Below are 27,548 nucleotides of genomic sequence, written 5' to 3'. Positions count from 1 at the left end.
AGAGAAAGTGTTTAATAACCTTGTATAATAACCTTTCATTCAGCATATTGTTATGATGGCGCTGAACAACAGCCTTATGAGAGGTCCTCCAGCTTCTGGCCTTTGCAGTTGCCCAGGATCATGTGAACAAAATTCAGTCCTGTCCATGTTTACAACTGCTCTCCCACAGTGGAATTTGTTCTCTTTGCCCCCTTTCCTTCCACTGAGTTCACCATTCTGGCCAGCAAGGGGAGATGCTGTGGAAATGTCCAATAGACCAGCAATCCCCAATCTTTCCAGATTGATAGCCCAGTGGGGTGGGAACAGGGAAGAGGGGTTGGTTATGTGAAAGACGTGTGAATGCAAAGACACACAACTCCATTTGTATGAGTGGCCTGGGAATTGGGGATCTCGGAAGGTAGTATAAATCAGCAGGTAAGAGCTACAGGCAGGTGTGTGCTATACCACATACAGCTACTGATCAGGGCCTGGCATGTACCTGCCAAACCCTCCTTTCACAAAACAATCTAGCCGTGTCAGCACAAAAGGAGCTGGTGCAAATGGCAGTCCTAGCTGCACAAGTTATGAAAAGAAACCATCGCCAACACACAAAAGAACCCAGGTGGTAGTGCAGCCACTGGCCATTGTAATTGGTGGATTGGAAGGAAGCCAAAAGTAAGATTGGGGGGGGGGAAGTATTACTAGGAAGAATTGGAGGCAGTACCTTACCTTTTTAAGAAGCCAGGTGAGCACTCGCTTAACGACCATGTGGATTCTTTCAAAGATTCTCAGAACTGCCCTAAGTTGAGCAGTCATGTGACATTTCACAACAACTGTGTCACTTGGCACTAAGCGAGGGCTGCTTGTACTTCAATAATTACTTTTTGATTATGTGCCATCTAGTTGCTGTCAATTGCCCTTAGTTAATTCACTATTTAGTCCTTATTTAAATTGTTCCACTCAGAGATGGGGAATACTTTTCTAAATGTGAAGAAATAACATTATAGGTTCAAGATATTTAAGAGATGTGTTTAAAATTTACAAAAGGCAATGAAATATTCTTTGTACTTGGAATTCATATGATGCTGGCATCATCATATTGTAATAGCTGTACTAAAGACGTAGATGAAATGTATATATCAGCTAACCCAAATGACCCTGGCACATTACAGATAGTCCTCAACTTACAACCAAAGTTAGAACCCCATTTCCAAAGCTGTTTACAATCTGATTCAAAGTTCTGACTACTTCATTTTGGGTGCATGGCAATTGGCCTGCATTTACAGCTCTTTACAGCACCCCAATCATGACCAGAATTTACACTTTTTGCTGTTAACTGATGCTTACTTCCAGTTTTCAGCAAAATAACACCCATTCGTTTAAAGCCCTTGCAAAAAAAGGTCAGAAAATCAGGCACGATCGCATAAAGACTGATGCAATTTACAACTGTAATTCCTTGCTCAATTATTCGTGAGGACAATCTATATTCATTAAAAAACAACAATACATGATCCAATGTGTTTTTTCAAGAGGCAACTGGGCTCTCTTGTTTTTCATGGAAAATGTTTCGCTTCTCATCCAAGAAGCTTCTTCAGCCTCTTACTGGATTTTTTTTTTTGGGGGGGAGGATTGTCAGCAGCATCAACTCTGTCACCTACAGCACCTACAATTAGGTAACCACCTAATCAGCTCTAATCAGCAATACCACCCATCGTATCAACAACTCACAGGACTTTGCCAGCAAGATTTGGAAACTAAAACTGGACTCTATAATTAATTTCTCTGACATTTATTAATGCAGTCAGACTGCAATTGTCTAAAATCTTCTCATTTGGATTAAAAACCCAATCTCCTTGATGCATTTATATTATGTATGATTTGTATGATGCCCATATGCATATTAGAAATCTAGTGATGGAATACATGCTAGAAATGGAAAAAACACCATAGAATTTTATAAATTAATAACTAATCCAGATTCACCTATTTTTGTTATCAATATACTACTATACTTTGTTAACTAATGCAGCTTTCCAAGAAAATACTTATAAGAGTAATTTATAAGATGCAGAGCAGCTTCCCAGCATCTTATAGGTGAAATTCAAAAAATTAGAATATAGTGCAAAAGTTCATTTATTTCTGTAATGCAACTTAAAAGGTGAAACTAGTATATGACTCATTCCTTTTAAAGCAAGATAGTTCAAGCCGTGATTGATCATAATTGGGATTATGGGGTACAGTTCATGAAAACCCCAAATCCACAATCTCAGAAAATTAGAATATTGTGAAAAGATACAATATTCCACTCAAAGTATCCCACTCTAATCAGCTAATTAAGCCATGACATCTGCAAAGGGTTCCTGAGCCTTTAAATGGTCTCTCAATCAGTAGGAATCACACTCATGGAAAAGACTGCTGAACTGACAGTTGTACAGAAAACCATCATTGGCACTCTCCATAAGGGAAAGCCTCAAAAGGTAATTGCAAATGATGTTGGATGTTTCCAAAGTGTTGAATCAAAGAACATTAATAGAAAATTACGGGGAAAGGAAAAGTGTGGAAGAAAAAGGTGCACAAGCAGCAGGGATGACTGCAGCCTGGAGAGGATTTTCAGGAAAAGGCCATTCAAAAGTGTTGGGTACTTTCACAAGGAGTGGACTGAAGCTGGAGTCAGTGCAACAGCCACCACAGAGATGGATCCTGAACATGGGCTTCAAATGTCACACTCCTCTTATAAAGCTGCTCCTGAACAACAAACAACACCAGAAGCATCTTACCTGGGCTAAGGAAAAACAGACCTAGTCTGTCGCTCAGTAGTCCAGTCCTTTTCTAATGAGAGGCAACTTTTGCATCTCATTTGCAAACCAATGCCCAGAGTATGGAGGAAGAATGGAGAGGTACACACTGCAAGATGCTTGAAGTCCAGTGTGGAGTTTCCACAATCTGTGATGATTTGGGGAGCCATGTCATCTGCCGATATTGGTCCACTGTGCTTCATTGAGTACAGGGTCAACACAGCCGTCTACCAGGAGATTTTGGAGCACTTCATAGTTCCTTCCACAGATGAGCTTTAATGGGGATGCTGACTTCCATTTTCCAGCAGGACTTGGCACTTGCCCACACTGCCGAAAGAACCAAAACCTGGTTCAGTGATTGTGCGATTACTGTGTTGGATTGGCCAGAAAACTGGCCTGACCTGAACCCCATAGAAAATATCTGGGGCATTGTCAAGTACAAGATGAGAGACGTGAGACTGAACAATGCAGAAGAGCTAAAGGCCGCTGTTGAAGCATCCTGGTCTTCCATAACACCTCAGCAGTGCCACAGGCTGATAACTCCCATGCCACGCTGCATTGAGGCAGTAATTGCTGCAAAAGGGGCCCAAATCAAGTACAGAATACATATTCATACTTATATTTTTCAGAGGTCTGATATTGTTCTATATACAATACTTGTTTTATTGATTGCATGTTATATTCTAATTTTCTGAGATGGTGGATTTGGGGTTTTCATGAGCTGAACCCCATAATCATCACAATTATGATCAATCATAGCTTGAACTATCTTGCTTTGAATGTCGTGAGTCTCTCTCATGCTAGTTTCAACTTTTAAGTTGCATTACTGAAATAAATGTACTTTTGTACAATATTCTAAGTTTTCGAGTTTCAGTTGTATTAGACTGCACCTTTACTCCAAAAATAGTATTTTCAAAGCCAAAGCTTCCATGTTATCATCTGTATTTAATATTTATATTCATTATTCTGTAAAGCAGGGGTCTCCAACCTTGGTCTTCAACTCCCAGAGTTCCTCAGCCAGTAAAGCTGGCTGAAGAACTCTGGGAGTTGAAGTCCACAAGTCTGAAAGCGACCAAGTTTGGAGACCCCTGCTGTAAAGGATAACAAGCTTGCGCAACTCAAAGATGACTACAGAAACATTTGAAATTATAAATCTTTAAACACACAACCCATTGCAAAAGTGTATCAAAGTGTTTAATTCCAGATGGTTGCTTCTGCCGAAATTTCAATAATATGGAGTGACATCTACAAGTTATTTTGTTCTTGTAAGCCATTTCTCAAAGACATTCTACTTCATCCTTCTTTTCACTATAAACATTTGAATCCTTATATTAATGCAGAATTACATCCAAATGGTATGATGGAGGAAAACAAATTTTTTCAACTAGGTAAATACATTCTATGATGTAGAGAGCCTGATGCACTTTTCTTCTCAGCCAGTCTTTCTTCTTGGCCTTGCATTTCCATTCCCTATTTTTCTTCTCTACACCATCATTCACAAATAACGAGGTTCAAAATCTATGGAACTATAAATAAATATATAAAAGTGCATATTCTCCTAAACTAAGAAATAATTGACACATACTGCTGCAACATAAAGAACTGGGAGTACCATTCTAGTCCTTTAACATTTAAATGGTTTTAGATACAACTATCTGTGTCTCAATAGGAATCTCCTTGGACATTAAATATTAATAGAAAAGGATCCGTAAAGCAGACTTTTTTAGGAATATAAAAGAAAGCATGTTCTGCGTCACTCCAAAAATACAGAGCAAACTCCCTTGGGAACTTTTTCCACCTCTGAAGACTGATCAAATGTCTTCTGTTACTGAGATGTATTGAATTTTGTTTCTATTGTTAACTAACTTTTTCCTTTATAAAAAAGTGAAATACAAATTGAAACAACATAATGTGTTGTTTGTATGTATAATAAAACAAAGCACATTCAGAATATAAAAGCTACGAGATCAATTTGCTGTTACAGCAAATAAATAATATACAATATGTTGTATAATACAACATTGTTATTCAGAAAATATGGATGCATTTCATTTATTCAAGCACATATGCAATACCTAAACAGGAAAGTTTAGCTCATTTCCATCCAAGTTTAGGCTGGTTCTTACAGAACTCTGGACACCTATATAAAAGAATGAGATTGAAATCTGCAAAAGATAAATAGAATTCAAGTCAGTCCAAATTAAAATTTATTGTGATTGAATATCAACAGCAAAAATGATATTAAAAAAATTAAACAAAAAATAGTACCTTACATTCAGATCAGCTTCAGATCACCTCATGACTGTGACTGTGATTGTGACTGTGAAAGAGGTGGAATCATTGCTTGTGAAATTTCAAATATCTCCACAATATTCTATGTGAAAATAAAAATTTAATGTCTTTTAATCCATAGTATTATAGATAAAAATGTGCATTAATAAACATATCTACCTTTTCAGCCACCATTACTTAAAATATTAGGCTGTTAAATGCAAAGTTATGTATATTACAAGTTAACAGAACTTCTGACTAACATTTATTTTTACCATATTTTTACAATGTAAACACTGGATATGTGCTGTCATCTTTTTAAAATTGGGAGACTGTACAAAATACATAAAAGAAATACATTGCTACTGTGATCAACAGCCTGCTTTACTGTGATACACACAATGAAGGAAGAAAAGAATATATTTCCCTTCAAAATTACAGAACCAGGAAATTGCCTTTCCCTATTTTTAAGAGCTAAATAATATACTGTAGATATGCTAATCATGGTTATAGCATTTTAGGAACAGAAACACAGTTCAGGAATATTTAAAATAACTTCTGGAAATAAAATATTTAACTATACCATCCATTCTTGATAGCTCATTGATAAGACGGCTTGCTTTCGTGCTTGAGTATCCTCATAATTTTCTACTCCATGTGGACGTAAAGGTTCTAGAAAAATATTGTATTTTGGGGACACATGTTTATATTTAAAGAAATGTAACTGCAATTTGCATTTGCATGCAAAATGCAATACTAAAACAATATAAATTCAAGTATATGTCAAATTAAGAGACAAAGACATTTGTTTAAAACAATTCCTAGTATTAGAAATATTGCAACATTACCTATTATAGGAAGCTTATCTTGATCCAGTTTTATTCTTGCAAGTCCATCCTAGGGGGAAAAAGTCCAATTTATCTCTAAGATAACAAACCTATCAGAAACAGGTTATGGAATGTGAAATACATTTAGTGAGCTGAATTCAACAGTGATAAGGATGATAAATAAATTTAGCCATATACAGTATTATTTGTTTGACTTTGAATTGATTACAGCCAATTATATGAAACTATGTTTTAGTTATAGTTTAGTACAAAAAGCAAACCCAATCATAGGAATTAGTTTTCTAGTTTTAATTTTTAAACAGTAGATAGATGTAGGATTTCCATTAAGAAAAAAAACCCATCAGTTTTTTAAACAAAAACAAAATATGATCCATATTTCAAGTGTCTAAATATAATACCATATTCTTTATAATTATGAAGCTTGTTTCAAAATCAATTTATTACCATTGTCAAAAGGGGAGGGAAATCTGGGTAAATAAGAGGTTATTAAATTATAAACACACATCAAACTATTTCTATTACATAAGATATGAAAGCAGAATTAGTCAACTAGCAGCCCTCCAACATGGATGGTTCAGGTTTTGTGCTTATATTTATAGAACAATATTTTGCTTTTTATAATTAAGGGAGAAAATTGTTTTTCCTTACCCTTATTAAAAATGAGACATGAAACATGTTTTCCACAGTTCGTGAAAAAGAATTTGGGTCTGTCACAAACTCAAGGAAGGATATTGGTGTAGCAGCTATAATGTAAAAACAACATACTTTTAATATTGATATTAATATTTATCTATTCAGCCTATTTCTTGTTTACCTTCCGTTTTCAACATCATTTAACCATCATTCATCTATGAATGGGAAAAAAAAATTCTAAGCCACATTCAATATTTTTCACTATTCATTTTTTAAAATGTAAAGGCACGTATAATCATGGTCTACAGCAGAATGAGAAATGTAAACTGAATTATCTTTAAAAATCTTAGATATATTTTATTTATTTATTTATTAAATTTGCATGCCGCCCCTCTTCGTATATATATCTTAGATATATTTATTTATTTAATTTATTTATTTATTTATTAAATTTGTATGCCGTCCCTCTCCGTAGACTCGGGGCGGCTCACAACAGTATACAGCTCACAACAGTATACATTTAGACAGTATATACTGTCTAAATGTTTTTTCCTACAAAAGTATTGTCATAATATCATATTGAGAAATATGTACACTAGAACCACATTAATGTAACTGAGCATTTCCAGTACAAATATCACCATAAAAGTTAAGCTAATTGCAGAAAAAAATACAGCTAAATATAAATGTTTGAAGGATACAACCTCTTTATAACTTCAACTGATCTTTTCTGTCCAAACATTTTTGTTCTGACATATTATCCTCGATCTTATACTCTTCATATCCTAGCTACCATAACAATACTTAAAGGAAAGAGAGGCAACTGTGTCAATCATGAAGTCCATTAACTTACGCTCTTCTGCGTAATAGGCTTGTAAGAATCCCAAAATCCTTTCTACTTCCTTTTCTGTAGCTTCTAGATGAGAAGCTTCCATTTTCTTTAACTAAAAAGGAAAAAATTTAACAAATTATTATTATTAAATATAGCTATATTTTATGACAATGTTACAGCATCCAGTCTTCCTCTTCCATTATAATATTCTTAATTTTTAAAATGTGCATTTTTCTTTAAAGCAAATTTATTATGGTGCCTCATAACCAGCAATATCTCATCGATGTAAACTTGACTTCTGGAACAAATGAAATGTATTTTTAAAAAGAGTAAATATCTGAAGATGTAGTGAACATATTCTTTCTGTTTTCTAATAGATATGTAATGTATGCAAACATTTTCCTATTTAACAGGAGAATGTGCAAAAATAGAATTGACCTCAAATAATTCTAGTGATATGAAGAATAAGCTTTTAAAGTTTACTTTAAAGTTTTATCCATCATTTACAAATTACAATAAAGAATCAGCTGCTTCAGATGACATTTTCTTCCATGTATGTATATTAAAAGATTATTAGGGCAAATATTACATCTTTCTTCAGTACAATAAGTCAGAACCCAAGTCATTGATCACTGTAAAGCAGCGTTTCCCAACCGGTGTGCCGCGGCACAGTAGTGTGCCGCGAGACACTGCCAGGTGTGCCGCAGAGCTACGGAAGCTCCAGCTGGGCGGGGCGCTGCCGGTGCCGACCTGGAGCGCCCGCTCGCAGCTGTCCCCCGGCTCCTGCCCGATGCCGCGGTTTCCGGCGCTCTCCTGCTGAGCCCCAAAGAAGGAAGGCAGGAAGAAGAAGGAGAGCTTCGTTCCTCGCGCCTTTTTCCCGCCTTCCTTCTTTGGGGCCCAGCAGGAGAGCGCCGGAAACCACGACATCGGGCAGGAGAGGACAGGAGAGAGAGCGGGCCGGGCGGGGGCGCAGAGGCGGGCCGGGGCTGGGGAGCGCGCGGGGGTTGCCCTTTTGGTTTGCGGCTGCAAGCGCGGCTCCCTGAGGCAGGCGGGCAGGCAGCTTCCCTCCCTGCGCCTTTCCCAGCTGCAGCCGCACCCCCCCCGTCCCCCCGCCAGTGCCCTCCTGCCGGGCCCTGGCGTCGGCGGCAAGTGTCCTTTGGGGCCTGGCGGGAGGGCACTGGCGGGGGGAGCGGGGGGGTGGCTGCAGCGGCCGCAGGCAGTCGCGGGGAGATGGCGGCGGCGAGAGGGAGCTCCAGGCGGCGGGAGCTCTCTCTCTCTCTCTCTCTCTCAGCTGACTGCAAGTGGGAGCCCTGACGGTGGCGATTGGATGTGCTGCTGGACGCCGTACTGCTGGCGCTGCGGGCTTGGCATATACGGCGTCCAACAGCACGTCCAGCTGCCGTCAGGGCTCCCGCTTGCAGTCAGCTGAGAGAGAGAGAGAGAAAGAAAGAGAGACATATAAGAGAGGCAGAGAGAGAGACAGCAAGAGAGGCAGAGAAAGAGACAGAGAGAGAAAGAGAGGCAGCAAGAGAGGCAGAGAAAGAGAGACATAGCAAGAGAGGCAGAGAGAGAGAGAGAAAGAAAGAGAGACATAGCAAGAGAGGCAGAGAGAGAGAGAGAAAGAGAGACATAGCAAGAGAGGCAGAGAGAGAAAGAGAAAGAAAGAGAGACATAGCAAGAGAGAAAGAGAGACATAGCAAGAGAGGCAGAGAGAGAAAGAGAAAGAAAGAAAGAGAGACATAGCAAGAGAGAAAGAGAGACATAGCAAGAGAGGCAGAGAGAGAGAAAGAAAGAAAGAGAGACATAGCAAGAGAGACAGAGAGATAGCAAGAGAGGCAAAGAAAGAGACATATAGCAAGAGACAGTGAAAGAGAGAGAGAGCAAGAAAGAGAGAAAAAAGCAAGAAAGAGATAGCAAGAGAGAGAGAAAGACAGAGGAAGGGAAGGAGGGAGAGAGAAAGAGCAAAAAAGAGAGGAAGAAAGAAAGAGGGATGGAGAGAGAGAAAGAAGGGAAGGAAGGAAAAGAGAGAAAGAGGGAGAAATAGAGCGAAAGGGAGGAAGAGAGAGGGTTTTTTTGTCCAAACTTTTCTTTAGCCCGCCCCCCACCCCCCCTTTCAATGTTCCCCAGGATTTTGAAAATATGAATAATGTGCCGCGGCTCAAAAAAGGTTGGGAAACACTGCTGTAAAGCTTTGTTATAAAAAAATCTATTTACATGTACGTACTCTTCTAGTACATTTACATGTACTCTTCTATTACTGTACTATGAATTTCAGTTGAAAGTTTCTAATTCCCAAAGTAACATTTGTCTTTACTTCTCACATGTAACTCATTTGTGCAGGTATCTTGCTCATTTCAATATGTATTCTCAGGCATTCCAGAAAACTTCAGGAAAATATGTGAGTCCGCAAAAAAATCATTGATCACTATAAAGCTTTGTTATAAAAAATCTATTTACATGTACTCTTCTATTACTGTACTATGAATTTCAGTTGGAAGTTTCTAATTCCCAAAGTAACATTAGACTTTACTTCTCACATGTAACTCACTTGTGCAGGCATTACTCTGTTTCCATCTGAAGTTGCCTTTTTTCGTTGCCTTTCAATTCGTGGCCTTTCAGCAGGAGGATCAGGAGTAAATGTGCCTAACCTAAACCAATAAATTAGGGTCAACAGCATTTTCTATCAAGAAACGTCCTTGCCACAAACTCAAATATATGTCACATTGAAACCAAAATCTTACAAGTCTAATCACATAAAAACTTAGAAGCTAGGTATCTTGCTCATTTCAATATGTATTCTCAGGCATTCCAGAAAACCTCAAGAAAATATGTGAGTCTTTCCAAAGTGCTGAGAACAAAGCTCAAAGAAAACAGTAGAAAAATTATTATAATGTGCAAGATTCTTTAATTGTGCTATTCAAATTACAAATTGTACTTGAATAGCACAAAATTCAATAGCATAATTCTTATAACAAAAAGCATAACAAAAAAATTAATAGCATAATTCTTGTGAAAGTTATCATATCAGACTGAATGATGGATAGCACAAATAAACTCACATGAAATGGAAAACTGGTGCCCTCTTAAAGTATTTTTTTGCTTCTTCCCCAAGTTTATGCCAAGCATTATTAGGTAAGAATCCACTAGCAACCTGTTCTTCTTCACTATCACTTTGTTGTATTTCCAAACGATTTAGACCCATAACTGATAACTGTAGAAGAAATATATTATGGTATCAATTTGCATTTTTATATGACAATATAAAATTTGAATTTAATTCAAGAAGAAATATGTTAAGTTATACAACATTTTGAAGATATTTGTAATATGCTTATGGAATTAATTTATGTCTAAATTTATACTGAATGATACTAAATGCATATGTAAATAATTCAAAATAGCCTTTTGCAACTTTGATCTGAAATTACAACATCTTAATCAATTTAGCTTGTTTTTTTAAACAGGAAATTCCATTTGAAATATATTGTATGTTATCTCTTTGCACAAACTGTTCCTCCTTCACCATCATCTCCAAAAGTGCAGAACTATTTACATAACTGAAATTCAGGAGGCAGCCATTTCTTTCTTTGAAGTAGTACAAAGAAGTATTTGAATTGCCTTAGCTACTCTAATATGTGGTTTCAGACAAGACAAACATATTTTTTTACAAACTCAAACTACCAGCAAGTCTGGTCTATAATGTCAGGTTAAAAAAGTGAAAATCTAAAGAAGCCTGAACAGTTAATTTTAATTTTCTTTGGTTCTTGACTGGTGATGGGGCAAAAATGAACTACAAATGGCGTACAATTCTAACAACCCAGTACAGCAAAATAATTCTAAAGGATAATTTAAAAAAATTAGACCTCTACATTTTTTATACTGAACAGTTTAATTTTCAATATTGCAAGAATTCACTAATTTGAAGTTAGTGTGAAAAAACCAAAGAAGAGGTTATAAAGCATGATAGTCCAAGAGTTACAACCTACATTTAAAATAAGCAGTGGGGTTCCAATGTCTATTAAAATATGATTAATGCAACAGCAAGATAATAATCTAGTTCCCATAAATTGAAGGACCTCAAGTGCACTGCATACTTTTTTGCTTTCTGACTCTAAAACATTTATTTCAGCTTATACGAGTGAAATATTTAAGTATACGTTTAAATATTGCTATTAGCTTTGCTAAAAAAATGTTTCCCATTTAAACAATGAATACATAAGTTATTATAACAAACTTACTAAATCTTCAGCAAATGCAGATGGATCAAATATTGTCATATCTGAGTGTAACTGGCTTGCTTTTTCTTTTCCTAGATTTGATGCCAAAACTAGGAACTGAGCATCCAAAGCGGCCTCCCTTGCCCAGGTCACTATTTTGAAAGAAGAAAAATGTTTTGCTAGATTCAAAGAGCGCTCAACACAAGAATGTAATTTTCATTAATATTCAGTTTCTGATGAACGCTTGTTGTTTCCAAGAGTAAGTTAACAATTCAATGTGATGGGCTAGAAGAAGAAATGCATTTTCTTGAGAGAATTGTAAGCAAGATATGTATTCCTATTATTTGCTGTATGATCTGATAAAAAATAGGGGATATCTATAATTGGTAATATAGATAGTTCTCAATGTATAACAATTGAGCTCAAAATTTTTGTTGATAACCAAGACAGTTAAGTTTTTCTCAATTTTCTGACCTTTCTTACCACAGCTATTAAATGAATCACTGTAGTTATCAATAACACATTTTAACTTCTAAAATTAACCATTGACTTTTTAATTTTCAGATTATGACAAAAGGTGATCAAGTGACCCCGGGTACAGCAAATATCATAAATATATGCTACTTGCCAAATATCAAAATTTTGATCACATGACCATGGAGGTGCTACAACAAGTTGTAAGTATAAAAAATAGTCACAAATCATATTTTTCTATCTTAGAATGGTCACTGAATAAATGGTTGTAAATTGAGGACTACCTATACATACATAGATAATAATCTGTAAAAAAACCCCTAGTGATTTATTATTGGTCAAATAGTTGCATATTTTTGTTGGTGACTATCTTAATAATGTTAACAGCTTAACAATATAAAAACATGGAACATTATGGCAATTACAATGCGACATTGACTATTTACAAGATTTGTTTAAAAATCTTGGATAAATTTAGAATCAGGCCACAGATTCACAAACTTCAAGCTCTATATTTTTTTAAAAATTCCAAAACTTCAGAAACTAAGTTTGAAATCTTTCAAGATAACAAGGTGAATCAATGAATAGCAGAGTCAAGAATGACAATTACATTTTACAATCGTGTTTATAATATTTTATTAGCAATGATTGCTAAGTGGCTAACAACAACAACATGCAGGTGTACTGGAAGCTGCCATTTTTCTCCAAATGAAATTAATGTTACAGATAGAGCCACAGAGCCCCAACAACCTCTGAAAAATTTGTATTTCTTGAGAATTTATCTCCAAACAGTACTGGATTTCAATAAGAAATAAGATTAAATTCCCTTACCCTCACTTATTCTGAACATTAAAAGTTCTTCTTAAAACCTAAAGCTTAAGCTTTGAGGTTTACCAATCAAGGGTTGTCTGCAAAGTGCACTACAAGTCATTAAAAAAGAGACCAAAACAAACCCAACAGACCCATATCTTGCTTAATGTATGTCTGATTAGTATGTTCATTATTATATTACTGTCTTGTAAAAGCATGCTATGGGTTTCTGTTAATACTTAAAACAATAAGAACTATTCTTCCTGCAGAGTTTCATACTTTATCATTTATATTCATATTATATCACTCCATGTAACATTTACTGCCCACCAAACATGAAGTATTAATACATAAAAATGACAGATTCCTATAAATAAAAAAGTAACATATCATTAAGAAACCAGCAGAGAGGACAGAGCGGAGATTGCATTTTTTATTGCTTTTATTTACAGGGAAATAATTTCTGGGAAGTAATTTTCCTTTCTGTTGGCTTTTTCTAGTTCCTTCAGGCCCATAGAAAATTAATCTTCTTCGTGCTTTCTGAAGAATACAGATGTGATGCATATTCTTTCCTTTTTATTTTATTTGAATCTTCGGCAAATTTATGGAAATAAATCAAGCACTGAAATATTAGTAAGTATTTGAGATCATTATCATCTTACCTCCAGAAAACAGTTTATCAGCATCTTCTAGAGCTTCTGTCAATCTATCATTATTGGTGCTCAGCATCAGCTCGTGGTTTTCTAGGAAAACAGAAAAAAAACCCAAATTTAATTGTTTAATTTTTAACCATATTTAAACCAAGAAGGCTGTCCGGTTAAAATCAGTATATACACAGAGTTGTCACTGTGTATATACTGGTATATACTGGTGTATATATCAAGGCAGAGTTTCACTTCTTGAAGAACAAGATGCCCAAAGATTCCAGTTAAGATTTAGATTTAGAATACATTTTATATATGATTTTTAAAAAAATAAAGAATCACCTCCCAACTGAGATATTTAGTCTTTCTTCATTTAGAAGGATGAAGATTTGGGAAAAGGAATCTCAGAATAGCTGTGAGCTTTCAAGTTCCACCATCTCCAAACCACAGCAAAGTGGAAAAGATGCAAGACTGAAATGAAACCATGTTCTCTAGATACAGGAAAAAGGATCCTCAAATAGAGACATATCAGTCCAACACTAATGAGGTTACCTAGTTTGGGTAAAGAAAGGTCTGCAAGAGAACCAAGCAAACGGACAGACGCCCCAAGGGGCCCCTCGATCTTAAGAGCAGCCGGAAGCGCCACTCGTTTCCCTTTCTAGATCCTCACCCATCCCCGCCGCCATGGAGACAAGGGTTGTTGGGCGGCAGCGACCGATCCAAGGCCACCCAGCCGCTTTCCTGGATCAACCAGGATTACTTCGCGCCATTTTTCCTCCTGTTTGGGGGGGGGGGGAGAGGCAGGAACTTACGCTGAACGTTAGAAATTAGTTCTCGGTACTGTTGGCGGATAATACGACGCGTCATTTCGTCAGATTCGTTCTCGGAAGTTTTCATCTGAAAATGATGGAACCGGACGGATATGTGGGGTCCAATCCCCGGTTTCTGGACAGGGCATTAAAATCTGGACAAGCGCCAAGATGAAGCAGCGGTTCCAACCAGGCCTCTGGCTTCAAACTCCCCCGCAATCGCTCGCTCGCGCTCTCCAGCTGTTTTTTCCTCGCGCATTGAACGCCGGGAAAAGGAGGCGGTGCGAAATCTGTCAGAGATAAATAACGGAGAGCCTTCAACGTCAAGAGGGGAATCTGGGTTGTCAGCAGATTTTAGAAGGAGGCGGAGTTATTTCAATTAGAATTGGAATGAAAATAGGAATGGAATAAGAAACTTTATTGTCAATTTGAACGTACATTAAGCGACCTACATTATGAAATTTCTCTACTCTCAGGTCACCACCTCCAATATACACTACACAAACACGGCAAAATAAAAATTATTCATATACCCACATATGACACAGAAAAATAAGAGGTACGTGTATATGGTAAACTTGCGAGTCTATCTGTCGGATGGCAAAGGGAACAAAACTATTACGGAATCTGGTAGTCCCGCTTGAAATACTTCGAAACTTCCTCTCAGAGGAGAGCAACGGAAACAACAGATCGTGAAATGGGTTGTGTGGGGTCTCTAACAAGTGCTTTGATAACGATAATTGATAACGAAGTGGCAAACAGCTCTCACAAACACCGGCTTTAAATCTCGCTGCAGTATTATTTATTGGGGTGATAGGTAATAAAAGTTAGGAGAGCTCTAAATCAACGAAAAGTATAGAGTCTGTAGGAATAGTAGGCCGAGATATCTCAGGTCATGGGTCTGATTCACGAAAGCTTTGTGAATGTTGACGGCAAGCAGGAAGGTTCAAGTCAGAATGCGAAGGTTGTAGTTGCCAATGTTTGATAGTAGGGGTCTTTTCATCTATCAATTAATTTAGCGTTTTAAGATACGTGAATTTCAACTGACTGAAGAGTTCTGGGAGTTGAAATCCACACATTTTATAGCTGAGTTGGGGAAACGCTCACCTGGAAGAGTGAATGAAAGAGTTTATCGGCAAGGCCAGCGGGAAAACATAGCGAACCAGTTTGGGGCTGTTGTCTCCATAAATACTAGTGGATGATACAAGGTCGTTATTGGATATACAAATAAACTCTCTTTTTTTCAGGGTGATGGCGCTCAGATGCCTGTCTTTCAAAACGAAGATAATTATTCAATGCATTGGTTCACAGCACCACATAGTGGCAGGTTTTTAAGTCGCGTCCTTTCCAACAAGAAATACTGTACAGTACTATTAATGTGTTGTTGTTTTTTTTTAAAAAATAGATGTTTCCATTTCGGTAAAAAGCAATTACATGTATTAACTCAATTTAGTATTTTCAGATATTTATATTTTTTGGAAGTTTATCTCTTTGCCATATGGCAGTTGACTTCTGTACTAAAGAAATTGACTTGCAATACAATCAAAAGACTGTTCAGCATGGGAAAGACAAACATACTTTAGCTATTCATTGATTTTAAATCAGCTACACTACGGAATGATTCCTGAATCATGGCATCGATTGTAAATAAACATGTTTTTGTCTTTTTCAGTTTCTTTCATTTACAATTTTATGTATTTTTATTTTCCATCTGTGTGCAAACTAAATATTAAAACATGCAGTAGAAAATTAATGACATCTAGAAAAAAAAATGTGCTTATTTTCCTAATTTAGTTCTAGCTAAGTTTCACGTAACACTGCTGAATGAAAGTGCACAATACCTAAATTCTGTTATTGTTCTATTATTTTTTTTAACTGATGTCTTCTTTAGACCTTGGCAGTGAAAAACTTAGGTTATCTCCTCTAGTGGTGATCTAACAGTTGTGCTGTATTTTGCTTTGTTTCTACACTAAGATATGATTAGGATATGAACCTTTTACCTCATGCATGAGTTTAACAAAAAATAATAATAATTGAAGAACGAACCATTACTGTATTCTTAGTATTTCTACTCCTAGTGGGTAGAAATGTGTTTATTTGTGGGAACTTTGGGAGGATATTGTACAAGCAAATCAATGTTAGTCTATGGTGACAAAAACAAAAATCAGAATGTATCTTTTATCAATCTAGCTCTTCCATTAATCTGATTAAGTGAACTTCAGCTCCTGAAAACTTATGCCAATACAAAAAGATTCATTATGTCTGATAATTACTTGGAGTCAAGTTTTAAATACAGTTTACAGAATTTAAACTCATATTTCTTCAAGCTTCAGGATGGTCAATTGTATTTTAAAGTGCATAAAACACATTTCTTATTTTAAAATATATCAAATTGTATCTAGTGAAAACTGCTAACATATTTTTGGAATAGGATTTCTCTTCTGTAAATTCTATTGTTGAACGCAATACTGTATACATACAATAAATAGGTAGATGTCACTATCAAAATATTATTTTCAGATGGCAATAACAATCAAACTACAGATAATGAAAAACAGGATTTTTTCCTATAATTTTTTTTTTAAAAGCGTTAATTTCACTGTATCTACAATAATCTAAGTGTAATGAGATCATTTCTAAAATAGCATTTCTTGTTGAAAAGGACGTGATTTAAAAACCTACTTGATTAGTCCTTGATTCAAGGTATTGTGCAAATCCCCCTCAAATAGAGGCTATAAATAAACTGTAGTTGAGTTAATCATGGATGGTGAGCCTAGCACTGTGTTTTGCAAATCCAACCCATTTGAATGAGTTTACAGTTCAGTGTGTCCAGCAAACCCAAACAATTGTATTAATTCAGAAAACCATTTTCAACTAAACATTAATTAGTATAAAGTGCAAAAAAAGCCAAGAATCAATACAATATGCTAGAACTGCTTTTTTCAAGTAGGGTTTGATGGAACTCTTGGCACCATGAGAAATTGCTGGAAGCTCCATGAAAAGTTATGACTGAATTTTTTTTATTTTTTTAAAAATGTTTCCTGCCGTACATCACCTATATCTGCAATAGTGGAAATTTTTGTGTGCTGCGTCTTAAGTGTCATCCTTCCACGTTGTAGTAAAATGTAGATTAGAAACAAATGTTACTTTGAGGTTTCATATTTATTTGTAATTTCTATATATATTCTGTTTCTCTCATGTATATACATACCAGCAGGGGTGGACAACAGCACCATGGGGTGGAACGCCGTTTCACGGGCAGAAATGAAGCTGCATGCGGTGGCAGTCACTTCCGGGATTACCAATCTCGGCTTTTTTCCCCTGCTGCTGCTGCTACTGTCTGCATTCCTCACTTTTTTTCCTCTTTTTTCCTTCCTGGCCTTGGACATGCTTCCCTCTCTCCTGCCCAGCTCCCCTCCAGCCTCACGCAACCACCTCCTGAGGCCAGGAAGAAGGAAAGAGGAAAAAAGTGAGGAACGCAGATGGCAGCAGCGGAGGGAAAAGAAGAGAGCCTCAAAGCAGTCTGGGCTGCAGCCAAATGTTGCCATTGCCGCCGGTCTCTTTAATTTAAGTCTCCTGGTGGGTGAGGGAAGGAGAGACAGATTAAAGATTTCAGAAAGACCATTCTCCCGTCTCTCCTCATTTCACCCCACAACAAACCCCAAACAAACCACCAAGCCCAAAAGCGGTGGTGCTGTGACTCTGTATTTACTGCAAGCAGAGCGGATGGGGCTTATTATTATCTTGGACTTGAAGCACAGAGACCCCTTTTGTCAGTAGCAAGAGGAGTGAATCTTCCAGGCAAAGTCCCCTCCCCTTTGTATCCCTCCCACACATTCATTTGCAAATCCCTGGGAAAGCCTGTTCATCTCATAGTTTCTGTAATCTTCCCATAGGAAGGGCGTCTCTCCCCCACCCACCCCTTCCCCTCCAACATGCCCAGGATCCAGATCTGGCTTCGAAAGAAAAGGGGGGGAGGAGATTCACTGCCAGGCACTCGGGTCTGCCCCCTCTCGCCTCTTCGCCCAAACATCTGGGCGATGTAATCAAGCCTGTGACCGATGCTGCCTCACGCTTTGCTGGCTTGCCCTTTCTTGCTTATCAAATAAACCGTGACTTTGGCCCGGTCTGGCCCAGCGCTGAGTTATGCAGAGCTGCTGACTTTGCAAGAACATGCTCAGCAAGGCAAACCTAGGTAGATATGTCTTGCAGTCCTCCTCCCTTTGTTAGTGGGTTCTGCCTTTTTTAGAGCATTTGTTCTGGGAAACTGGTTTATCTAAAATGCATAATCAGAATTACCTTTATACCGCATCCAGTAGCCCTATTGTGTTTATTACTTTATTCTAAGACCTAAAAATTTATTATATTATTCATACAGCAGTACACATGTCTGGTTGATCCACAGCAATCTGTTTTTTAAATAAAATATTTGAAGGAAGGAAGGAAGGAAGGAAGGAAGGAATAATAAATATGCTAGGAAGGAAGGAAGACAAGACAGACAGGAAAGAAAGAAAGAAAGATGTTAGGAAGATAGAAAGACAGAGGCAGAAAGAAAGATGGTAGGTAGGAAGGAAGGAAGACAGACAGAAAGTAAGAAAGGAAAGAAAGATGCTAGGAAGGAAGGAAGACAGATAGAAATAAAAAGAAAGATGCTAGGAATGCATGCAGGCAGAAAGACAGAAAAAGATGGTAGGAAGGAAGAGAGATGGACAGAAAAAAAGATGGTAGGTAGGTAGAAAGGAAGGAAGGAAAAAAGGAAGAAAAGAATGGAGGGAAGAAGGAAATAAAAAGGAAGGAAGGCAGAAAAAGAAAGGAGGTAAGGAAGAGAAGAAGGAAGGAAGAAGAGAGCGAGCCAGAAAGAAAGAGAAATGAAGAAAGGATGGAAGGAAGGAAGGAAAGAAAGAAAGAAAGAAAGAAAGAAAGAAAGATCATAATTTAGCCCAAACTTTTGGTTGCTAAGCAAGAGCGTTGATATTTATTCCAAGGGCAAAAATGTTGAGAAAGGCTGTGTTAACCTGTGGCTGATACATTTAGGATTGAGTGTACCCTATGAAACCTTATTTTGTGTAATTTCTTCAGGTTTAATTACTTGAGATTGAATCTCCATTGCTAACTAGAGAAGCAAACTACTCTATTACAAATGTGCATAATGAGCCTCCAGGTGGGTTATTTTTAATTGCAATTAAATGTCTTACATTGCAGTGTATCTGGAGAGATATTTTGCAATAGTGTTTTTCCTGCACTAATAGTGCATCTCTTCCTGTAAGCCCAGGCGTACCCATCTCTACAGACAGTCACTTTCTCATTAAATGGTTATGTTTATTTAGTTGTCAGAGTATCAGGACTGGAAAGGAGCTAATAATATTGAAGCATTAACAGAGAAGCTGTTCTCATCTCTGTTTACAGACCAGGAGGGCTTCAATAACTTGAAAGGAAAAAAAACCTGGTTTGACCAGACAGTAGAGGGCTACATTTACATTATTAAACCATGTATATTATGGCAACAATGATTTCACAACTATATGTTTTCCCTGAAAAGCTAGACTTTTAAAATATAACTACTGTAAGCATTGAGTTTTATACTAGAGCATAGTATTATGAGAAGTAAGTGCTTGAAAGGCCATGTGTATTTTTAGCAATTATATTCTAATTCAATCTCCTTGTCATTTTTAAAAACTCTGTTAATGTAAAAACCCTAAATTCCTCACAGATGCAAAGTTTAAAATGTAAGAAATAGATTAATTATTACATCAATAAATAATAAAATAAACTACAGTGATACCTTGTCTTACAAACTTAATTGGTTCTGGGATGAGGTTCTTAAGGTGAAAAGTTTGTAAGACGAAACAATGTTTTTCATAAGAATCAATGGAAAAGCGATTAATGCATGCAAGCTCAAAATTCACCCCTTTTGCCAGCCGAACCGACTGTTTCTGCACTGCTAGGATTCCCCTGAGGCTCCCCTCCATGGGAAACCCCACCTCCGGACTTCTGTGTTTTTGCGATGCTGCAGGGGAATCCCAGCAGGGGAATCCCAGCATCGCAAAAACGAGCGCTTCGCTGGCAACGGAAGTCCGGAGCTGGGGTTTCCCAGCGAAGGGAGCCTCAGTGAAATTGCAGCATCACAAAAACACCAAAGTCCTCGAAACCCCACCTCTGGACCTCTGTGTTTTTGCGATGCTGCAATTTCACTGAGGCTCCCCTCACTGGGAAACCCCACCTCTGGACTTCCGTTGCCAGCGAAGCGCCTGTTTTTGCGTTGCTGCGATTCCTCTGCAGCATCACAAAAACACAGAAGTCCGGAGGTGGGGTTTCCCAGCGAAGGGAGCCTCAGTGAAATTGCAGCATCACAAAAACACCAAAGTCCTCAAAACCCCACCTCCGGACCTCTGTGTTTTTGCGATGCTGCAATTTCACTGAGGCTCCCCTCACTGGGAAACCCCACCTCTGGACTTCCGTTGCCAGCGAAGCGCCTGTTTTTGCATTGCTGGGATTCCTCTGCAGCATCACAAAAACACAGAAGTCCGGAGGTGAGGTTTCCCATGGAGGGGAGCCTCAGGGGAATCCCAGCAGCGCAAAAATGGGTGCTTCACTGGCAACGGAAGTCCGGAGGTGGGGTTTCCCAGCGAGGGGAGCCTCAGTGAAATTGCAGCATCGCAAAAACACAGAGGTCCGGTGGGGCATCCCAGCAGCAGCAGTGGGTTTGTAAGGTGAAAATAGTTTGTAAGAAGAGGCAAAAAAATCTTAAACCCCGGGTTAAGTTTGTATGATGAGGGATTTGTACTAATTTTCCACTGTGAAACTGTTTCCGAGATGGGCCAAAAGCTTGTCTTTTTGTTATCTTTTTAAAACAATAAGTTCTTGCTTCTGGCACAAGTCCTGTTGAAGGAAGGAATTTCTCTTTGCTTTTCTTTTGTTCCTCTCACGACTGTGTAAGGTTTTTCTGTGCCCCTTGGTTTCAGAAAAACAGACCAGCTCTATCCAGCTATCCTTGCATGCAATCTGATTCTGGTTTGATAAACGGGAGTCTGCCAAGCGCATTTGAGCTGTAGCTGCCATTTCTATTTGCAAAACTGTAGATTTTTTAATAAAAAAAATAACAAGCTAAGGATAATCAGAAGGATGCAATGGGAGAAATAAATAGAGTATCTCAAGAACAAGCGAGACATAATTCAGCCTGGATCGAGTTTTTATGCCAATTGTGTATCAGGCCAATTTATTTTTAAAACAATGAAATAATGGCATTTGAGGAATAATTTTTCTGTAGAAAAGAATGGGATGTTTCAGTCATAGTACTGTCAACTTTTAGGAATAGTTAATTATTAGATTTATACTGAAGCTTTTATCTGTAAGCTCGTGGCTATTTTATTTTTTATTTATTTATTTATTTATTTTGTCCAATACACAATGAGGGTTTTAGTGAGTATATATCAATATACTGTACACCTAGTAAAATACATGATGAAGGTTATAGAGGAGATACTCATAGTAAAATATATCTAAGAAATAATAGAAAAGAAGATATAGGAATAGAATATATAGAATATATAGAATATAGGAATAGAATATATATATATATATATATATATATATATATATATATATATATATATACAGTATACATATACAGTATATATATACACACACATACATATATATATATATATATATATACATACATACATACATACATACATACACACATATATATACAGTACATATATATATACACATATACATATACACATATACATATACATACATACACATACACATACATATACTGTATATATAGGAATAGAATATATCAATGAAAGAATAGAAAAAGAGATATAGGAGATATAGGAGAGTAATAGGACAGGGGACGGAAGGCACTCTAGTGCACTTGTACTCACCCCTTACTGATCTCTTAGGAATCTGGATAGGTCAACCATAGATAATCTAAGGGTAAAGTGTTGGGGGTTTGGATCTCTTTTTATTTCTTCATACCACAGTCCCTTCAGGTAGGTAGTAGGGGCTGAGAGAGAAGGTTTTTTTTTTCCTTTTTACAATCCTGTAATCTCTTGTATTGGGATGGAGTCTGAATGGAGCTGAGTATTTACTGGCCAGGTGCCCTTCCTCACACCTATGTGGAGTGAAGGAAAGGCGCCGGCTACAAAGCAAGCAATCGGGAGAAGAGGGGAGCCCTTCAGCATGGAAGGAAGAGGAAGCAGCAGCAGCAGTTCCCCCTGGGTTTCTCTCTCTAGCGCAGTGTATGGGAGGCAGCCTCGTGCCAGCTGTATGGGTGGTGCGTACTCCTCACCGCCTTAGAGTCCCTCTTTCTTCTTTTTAAGCCTTAAAGTTTTGGATTTTTAAAAAATTCCCCTCACCTCATCTTCCTTCGGCAGCGACTGTCCTCCTCCTCTTCTTCTTCCTCCTCCTCCAACCCAAATTCCGAGTTTTTATTTCTTTACTAATGGGTTTGCACGCATTATTTGCTTTTACATTGACTCCTATGGGAAAAATTGCTTCTACTTACAACTTTTCTATTTAAGAACCTGGTCACGGAATGAATTAAGTTCTTAAGTAGAGGTACCACTGTATTTGGATTCCTATAAAGGTGTTTGTGTATATAGCAGAGAGAGTGTGAGAAACCAGAAATATACAGAGTAAAAAAAAAATCCAGTACACCAGCACCTGATGTTAGCTCTGGAATACATTGGTGCTAGCTTGCAGAACATGGAAAGATAGGCCTTTTATTTCTAATGTTTTCCCATTCAAATAGCTGACAGCTCCTCTGGCCCCTTTAGAGCAGTGACGTATTACAGCTTAGAGCTGCCGGGTCAGATTCCTCACTCTTCGGTGTTATCCAGTCCTGTGTTCTCAAACCTAAGCCAATTCACATTAATAGAACTCTTTCATGTGATCCAGGGGGAAAGGGATCCCATCACAGAGGAATGAAAGGCAGTGAAGGACTTGGGAAAATGACTTCTCTCTTTCTGTTTAGTTTAAGGAAGAATCTCTTTTAGTTTAAAGAAGGAAGACTAGGTAAGTACATCCTAAATCACACTTTTATAAATCCTTGCAACAGAAAGCTTGTATATTATCAACTCAAGTTTGCACTGTTACCAAAAAAAGACCTTTGTTTTATATTTTGTATTTCTTACTGAAACTTTCATTTTACAGTGATTCTCCGACTATTTGTTTGCTAGCTCACGTGAGGATCAAATCAGAATGCATTTTAGTATATATAATTGGAGTAATGTTCCTATTTATCATAAAGTCAAATAAGAATATTACGGTAACATGAGTTATGCTGTTCTAAAGGGGTAGGATTATACCAGAGATTCTTTTTAATTTGTGAGAGACTTAAACTCAGGAGTTTATTTGTTGTCTCTCACTGTCACACAATACAGTAAAATAGGAAAACATTTACAACCCCAGTACTATTAAATTCATATTCAGAGCCTTTATTGTCATTGTACATCATGTATACAACAAAATTGGTTTAGCCCCTACTGGTGCAGTCCATACAAGTTAATAAACTATGCTTGTGTTTTTGATTTCCATCCATCAAAGTATGTGTTAGAAATATATGATTCTTTATTCTTACTTTGAAGACTTCTAAAAATAAAAATACTGACACACTCCCGTTCTCTCTTCCTATGGCTTTTTCCCCAAATATTTAAAACTCTTGTTAATTTTGTTGTGTTCTGTATTAATTGAAATGACCTCTGAAGTTTATTCAAATCAAGCCAAAACAATATAGAATATTCAAACTACATTTAAAATTTTGTATCACGCATGGAAGAAAATGATTAACAAATATTTAGTATCTTTCTCAACGTTATTATTTTGTATTTGTTACAAATTTATATTTACTTTTCTTCCAAGGCATTAATCAGCTTGGTTATATAAGGACAGTCCTAATTTAGACACAGGCCTATCTAGTTTAGCTTTCAGTTTCTCAAAGTAAATAGTAACATAGACTCAGTAAGTAACCATGGCTGGATGGGGAAGTCTGGAGATTTCTACATCTGCTACTGGTACAACTCAGATCTAAAAATCAGTAGCAGAGGCAGCAGGAGGCTTCGCCCACCCATCTGGAGGCTTCTTCACATTCACAGAAGTGTTGTGCATGCATGCGCATGCAGGCGTGAACCAGTAGCAACCCACTACTGCTCCACACATCTTAAAGTTAATAAGATTTAAAAACACTGACTTTGATAATACTAGAGATTGTTCTCGACCTTCAGCACTTCATTTAGTGACTGTTCAAAGTTACAATGGCACTTTAAAAAGGAATATATGACTATTTTTCACACATGGCTGTTGCAGCATCCCCTTGGTCACATGATCAAAATTTCCTTGGCAACAGATCCATATTTATGATGGTTACTGTGTCCCTTTGTCATCCAATCACATTTGTGGCCTTCTAACACACAAAAAAAAACCTAAGTGGGGAAGCCAGATTCACTTAACAACTTTATTGCTAACTTAACTGCAGTGATTCAATTAACAGAAAACACTGTGTTAAAGGAGAACAAATAAGTATCAGCATTGATAAGTCGTGGTAGAAAAGCATTTTCATCCAGTGTGAGTCTATGGAATGAGTGATAAGGATCGTGTTGCATGGAGATGTTCTTTTTCTATACCAGTGTTTCTCAACCTAGGGAACTTTAAGGGTTGAGCTGTATTCCATTAAAATTATGAGTGGCATGATGGGAAGGTGATAAGAGTCCTAACCCCACAAGGGATGAACTTACCTTCTTTGTATTAGGTCATGGCTTGTGGACTTCAACACCCAAATTCCTCAGCCATCCACTTCCCAAGGTTGAGAAACCCTGTTATATACTATTCTTTTACTTCCTTTTCATGGATGTTTCTAGTCAGAAAAAAGATGGGGAAACATTTGAAAAATAAAGAAAACTATGTGCTTAGTTTACGAAATCACTAACTGCCTCCCTTATAACATATCATGAATGATGTAAGGGGACTTCAGAATAAAAACTCAAGTTGGAAGCAACCTCTGTTCTTTCAAATTGAAAACTTGAAATAATAAAAACCCATTAATAAATGATGAGTACACTTTCATGAGTAGAGTACACTGTCTACAATTATTGGTCTGAGTAAATTGCAAGACCCATTAATGATGTTTATTCAACTGATAGGTGTTAAATGATCCCTTTAAGTACTTAGACCTTTCTTATAATTTTTGAATCAATTTTATGTTTTGAAGTTAGATGAATGTCCAGGTCAATGGACTGCCATTTGGTGCACCCATTGTTAGAAGAGAAGAAAAATTAAAAGCAAAACCTAATTTTTAAAAAAATTGCACAAAAACATAGGAATTTAGAATAGAATAGAATAGAATAGAATAGAATAGAATTTTATTGGCCAAATGTGATTGGAGATGTAAGGAATTTGTCTTGGTGCATAGCCTATCAGTGTAAATAAAATATAAGTTTGTTAAGAATCATAAGGTACAACTTAATGATAGTCCGGGTACAAATAAGCAATCCAATCATATTAAGAACTAATCAATATAAATTGTAAGGATACAAGCAACAAAGTTACAGTCATAGAGTCATTTGTGGGAGGAAATGAGTAATGGAAACAATGAGAGTAGTGCAGAGTTAGTTTGACAATGTTGAGGGAATTATTTGTTTAGCAGAGTGATGGTGTTCATGAAAAAAATGTTCTTGTGTCTAGTTGTTCTAGTGCGCAGTGCTCTATGGTGTCATTTTGAGGGAGTTGAAATAATTTATGTCCAGGAAGTGAGGTGTCCATAAATATTTTCACAGCCCTCTTTTTGACTTGTGCAGTATACAACCTGTATACTGGAAGGCAGGTTGATAGCAATTATTTTATACTGGAAGGCAGGTATACTGGAAGGCAGGTTGATAGCAATTATTTTTTCTGTAGTTCTGATGGTGACATATCTGCCAAAACATGAATATATAACTGTTGTGGTTGGCTCTGGCCCAGCTCCTGCCCCAAGGAATGGGGAGGTGGATGCAGGGGGAAATTCAACATGTCACAGGCCTGTGTTATTGCCGACAGAATCAGTTCAGAGTTTAGTTTCCTCGGACGAAGAAGAAGATGGGAGTGACTCGGCAGAGGAGGGCTTGGCACACAGCCCAGGCAGTCAAACTCCCTTACCTTCCGTTGATTCAGATGATGACATTTTGGACCCACGCAAGCACAGAATTATGCGTAGAAGAGACCAAATAAGAACATATTACAGGAAATAAGGGAGGCGACCTGTGTTTGGGTGGGGCCCCAGTAATTAGTGCTGCTGCTATAAATAGCAGCATATGGGTTTGGCCATTGTGGAAGAATATCTGATCGGAGTTCGTCAGGAATCTTGTGTTGCTGGACTTTGTTGCTTTTTCACGCCTTTGAAACCAAAGCAGAACAATGTGTGTGTGTGTCTCACTTTGTTGGAAGAAGAAGGGGTGTGAAGTTTCTTCACAGCTGCTAGCTAAGTACTTAATGACTGCTTAAGGGAAATTGTACAGACTACCCGGTTGTTTTGGGAAGAGTGCTCTTTGCAATACAAAAAGAGTGCTTTGTTTATTTTGAATTTTGTGATAAAAAACATAGCTTTGAATTTTCAAACGTGTGTGTGTCTGAAATTTGTACCCTTGAATTTTTGGGAGGCTCCTATCAGAGAGCCCGGCAGAACAATAACAATCCTAGCTTAACATAACATACATCATACTTAATAACATCTGATGGTTCCCCCACACACACACAATTTCATCCTATCCCTATTAGATAGGTTAGGTTGAGACACAATGAGAGAAAACAGTTTTGTTTCATGGATTCGAAAGACTCTTCCAGTCTCTCCCCACCCTAACAATGTATGCAAACTTTTGAGTTATGCAATTGTCTTGGTAACATCATTGGAAATTCATATTTTTTTATTTTAGCATTTTATATTGTATCTCCATGTGGATAGCTGTATTAATCAGCCATCCAAATCAAATTAATTTTGACAATCAGTTGTCAAAACATGTCAACTGAATGAAAAAAAAAATAACCCAGGAGTTTAAACCTAGCAAACTGCACAGGGAAACAGGAGAAATAACAGAAGGAATCCTACAATTCATATGAAGTCATGTAACAGGAAATCAGCATCCACCTCATTTGTTGTTGTTGTTTTCTAAAAATACTTCCTATAATATTTTCCATGTTTGTTTATATCACCAAGCATTAGGAGCAGGAATTCAGTAAACTGAAACTTAAAATAGA

General features: G+C 37.3%; 2 protein-coding genes across 6 annotated transcripts in view; one reads left to right on the top strand and one right to left on the bottom strand.

The window, feature by feature from the left end:
• Window positions 1–3,946: 3,946 nt before the first annotated feature.
• Window positions 3,947–14,590, bottom strand: NSMCE4A (NSE4 homolog A, SMC5-SMC6 complex component). 5 transcript variants are annotated; one of them, XR_011559183.1, is made up of 12 exons: window positions 14,316–14,589; window positions 13,522–13,602; window positions 11,597–11,727; window positions 10,418–10,569; window positions 9,907–10,006; window positions 7,380–7,470; window positions 6,542–6,636; window positions 5,894–5,942; window positions 5,629–5,717; window positions 5,043–5,148; window positions 4,850–4,939; window positions 3,947–4,300 (listed from the first exon to the last, which is right to left on the bottom strand). XR_011559183.1 is itself a non-coding variant. In XM_070752560.1 (11 exons), exons 1-10 carry the CDS (start codon window positions 14,398–14,400, stop codon window positions 5,071–5,073), a joined length of 951 nt encoding a protein of 316 aa, XP_070608661.1. In that variant the 5' UTR covers window positions 14,401–14,590; the 3' UTR covers window positions 3,947–4,939; window positions 5,043–5,070. The 5 variants fall into 5 exon arrangements, 3 of the variants coding, with proteins under 3 accessions (XP_070608661.1, XP_070608662.1, XP_070608663.1); XR_011559184.1 differs by having other exon boundaries at window positions 5,048–5,148; XM_070752560.1 differs by having other exon boundaries at window positions 3,947–4,939; window positions 14,316–14,590.
• An 8,631-nt stretch (window positions 14,591–23,221) lies between these two features.
• Window positions 23,222–27,548, top strand: part of TACC2 (transforming acidic coiled-coil containing protein 2) — a 212,089-nt gene continuing 207,762 nt past the window's right edge. The window contains exon 1 of the mRNA XM_070752573.1: window positions 23,222–23,339. The gene's annotated coding sequence lies outside the window, so the exon portion shown is untranslated. The remainder of the gene's footprint in view (window positions 23,340–27,548) is intronic.

This window comes from Erythrolamprus reginae, chromosome 5 (assembly GCF_031021105.1).
Source record: "Erythrolamprus reginae isolate rEryReg1 chromosome 5, rEryReg1.hap1, whole genome shotgun sequence".
In the NCBI taxonomy this organism is placed as follows: domain Eukaryota; kingdom Metazoa; phylum Chordata; class Lepidosauria; order Squamata; family Dipsadidae; genus Erythrolamprus; species Erythrolamprus reginae.
Note: the sequence above shows the minus strand (reverse complement) of the source record. Positions and strands in the feature narration are given on the sequence as shown.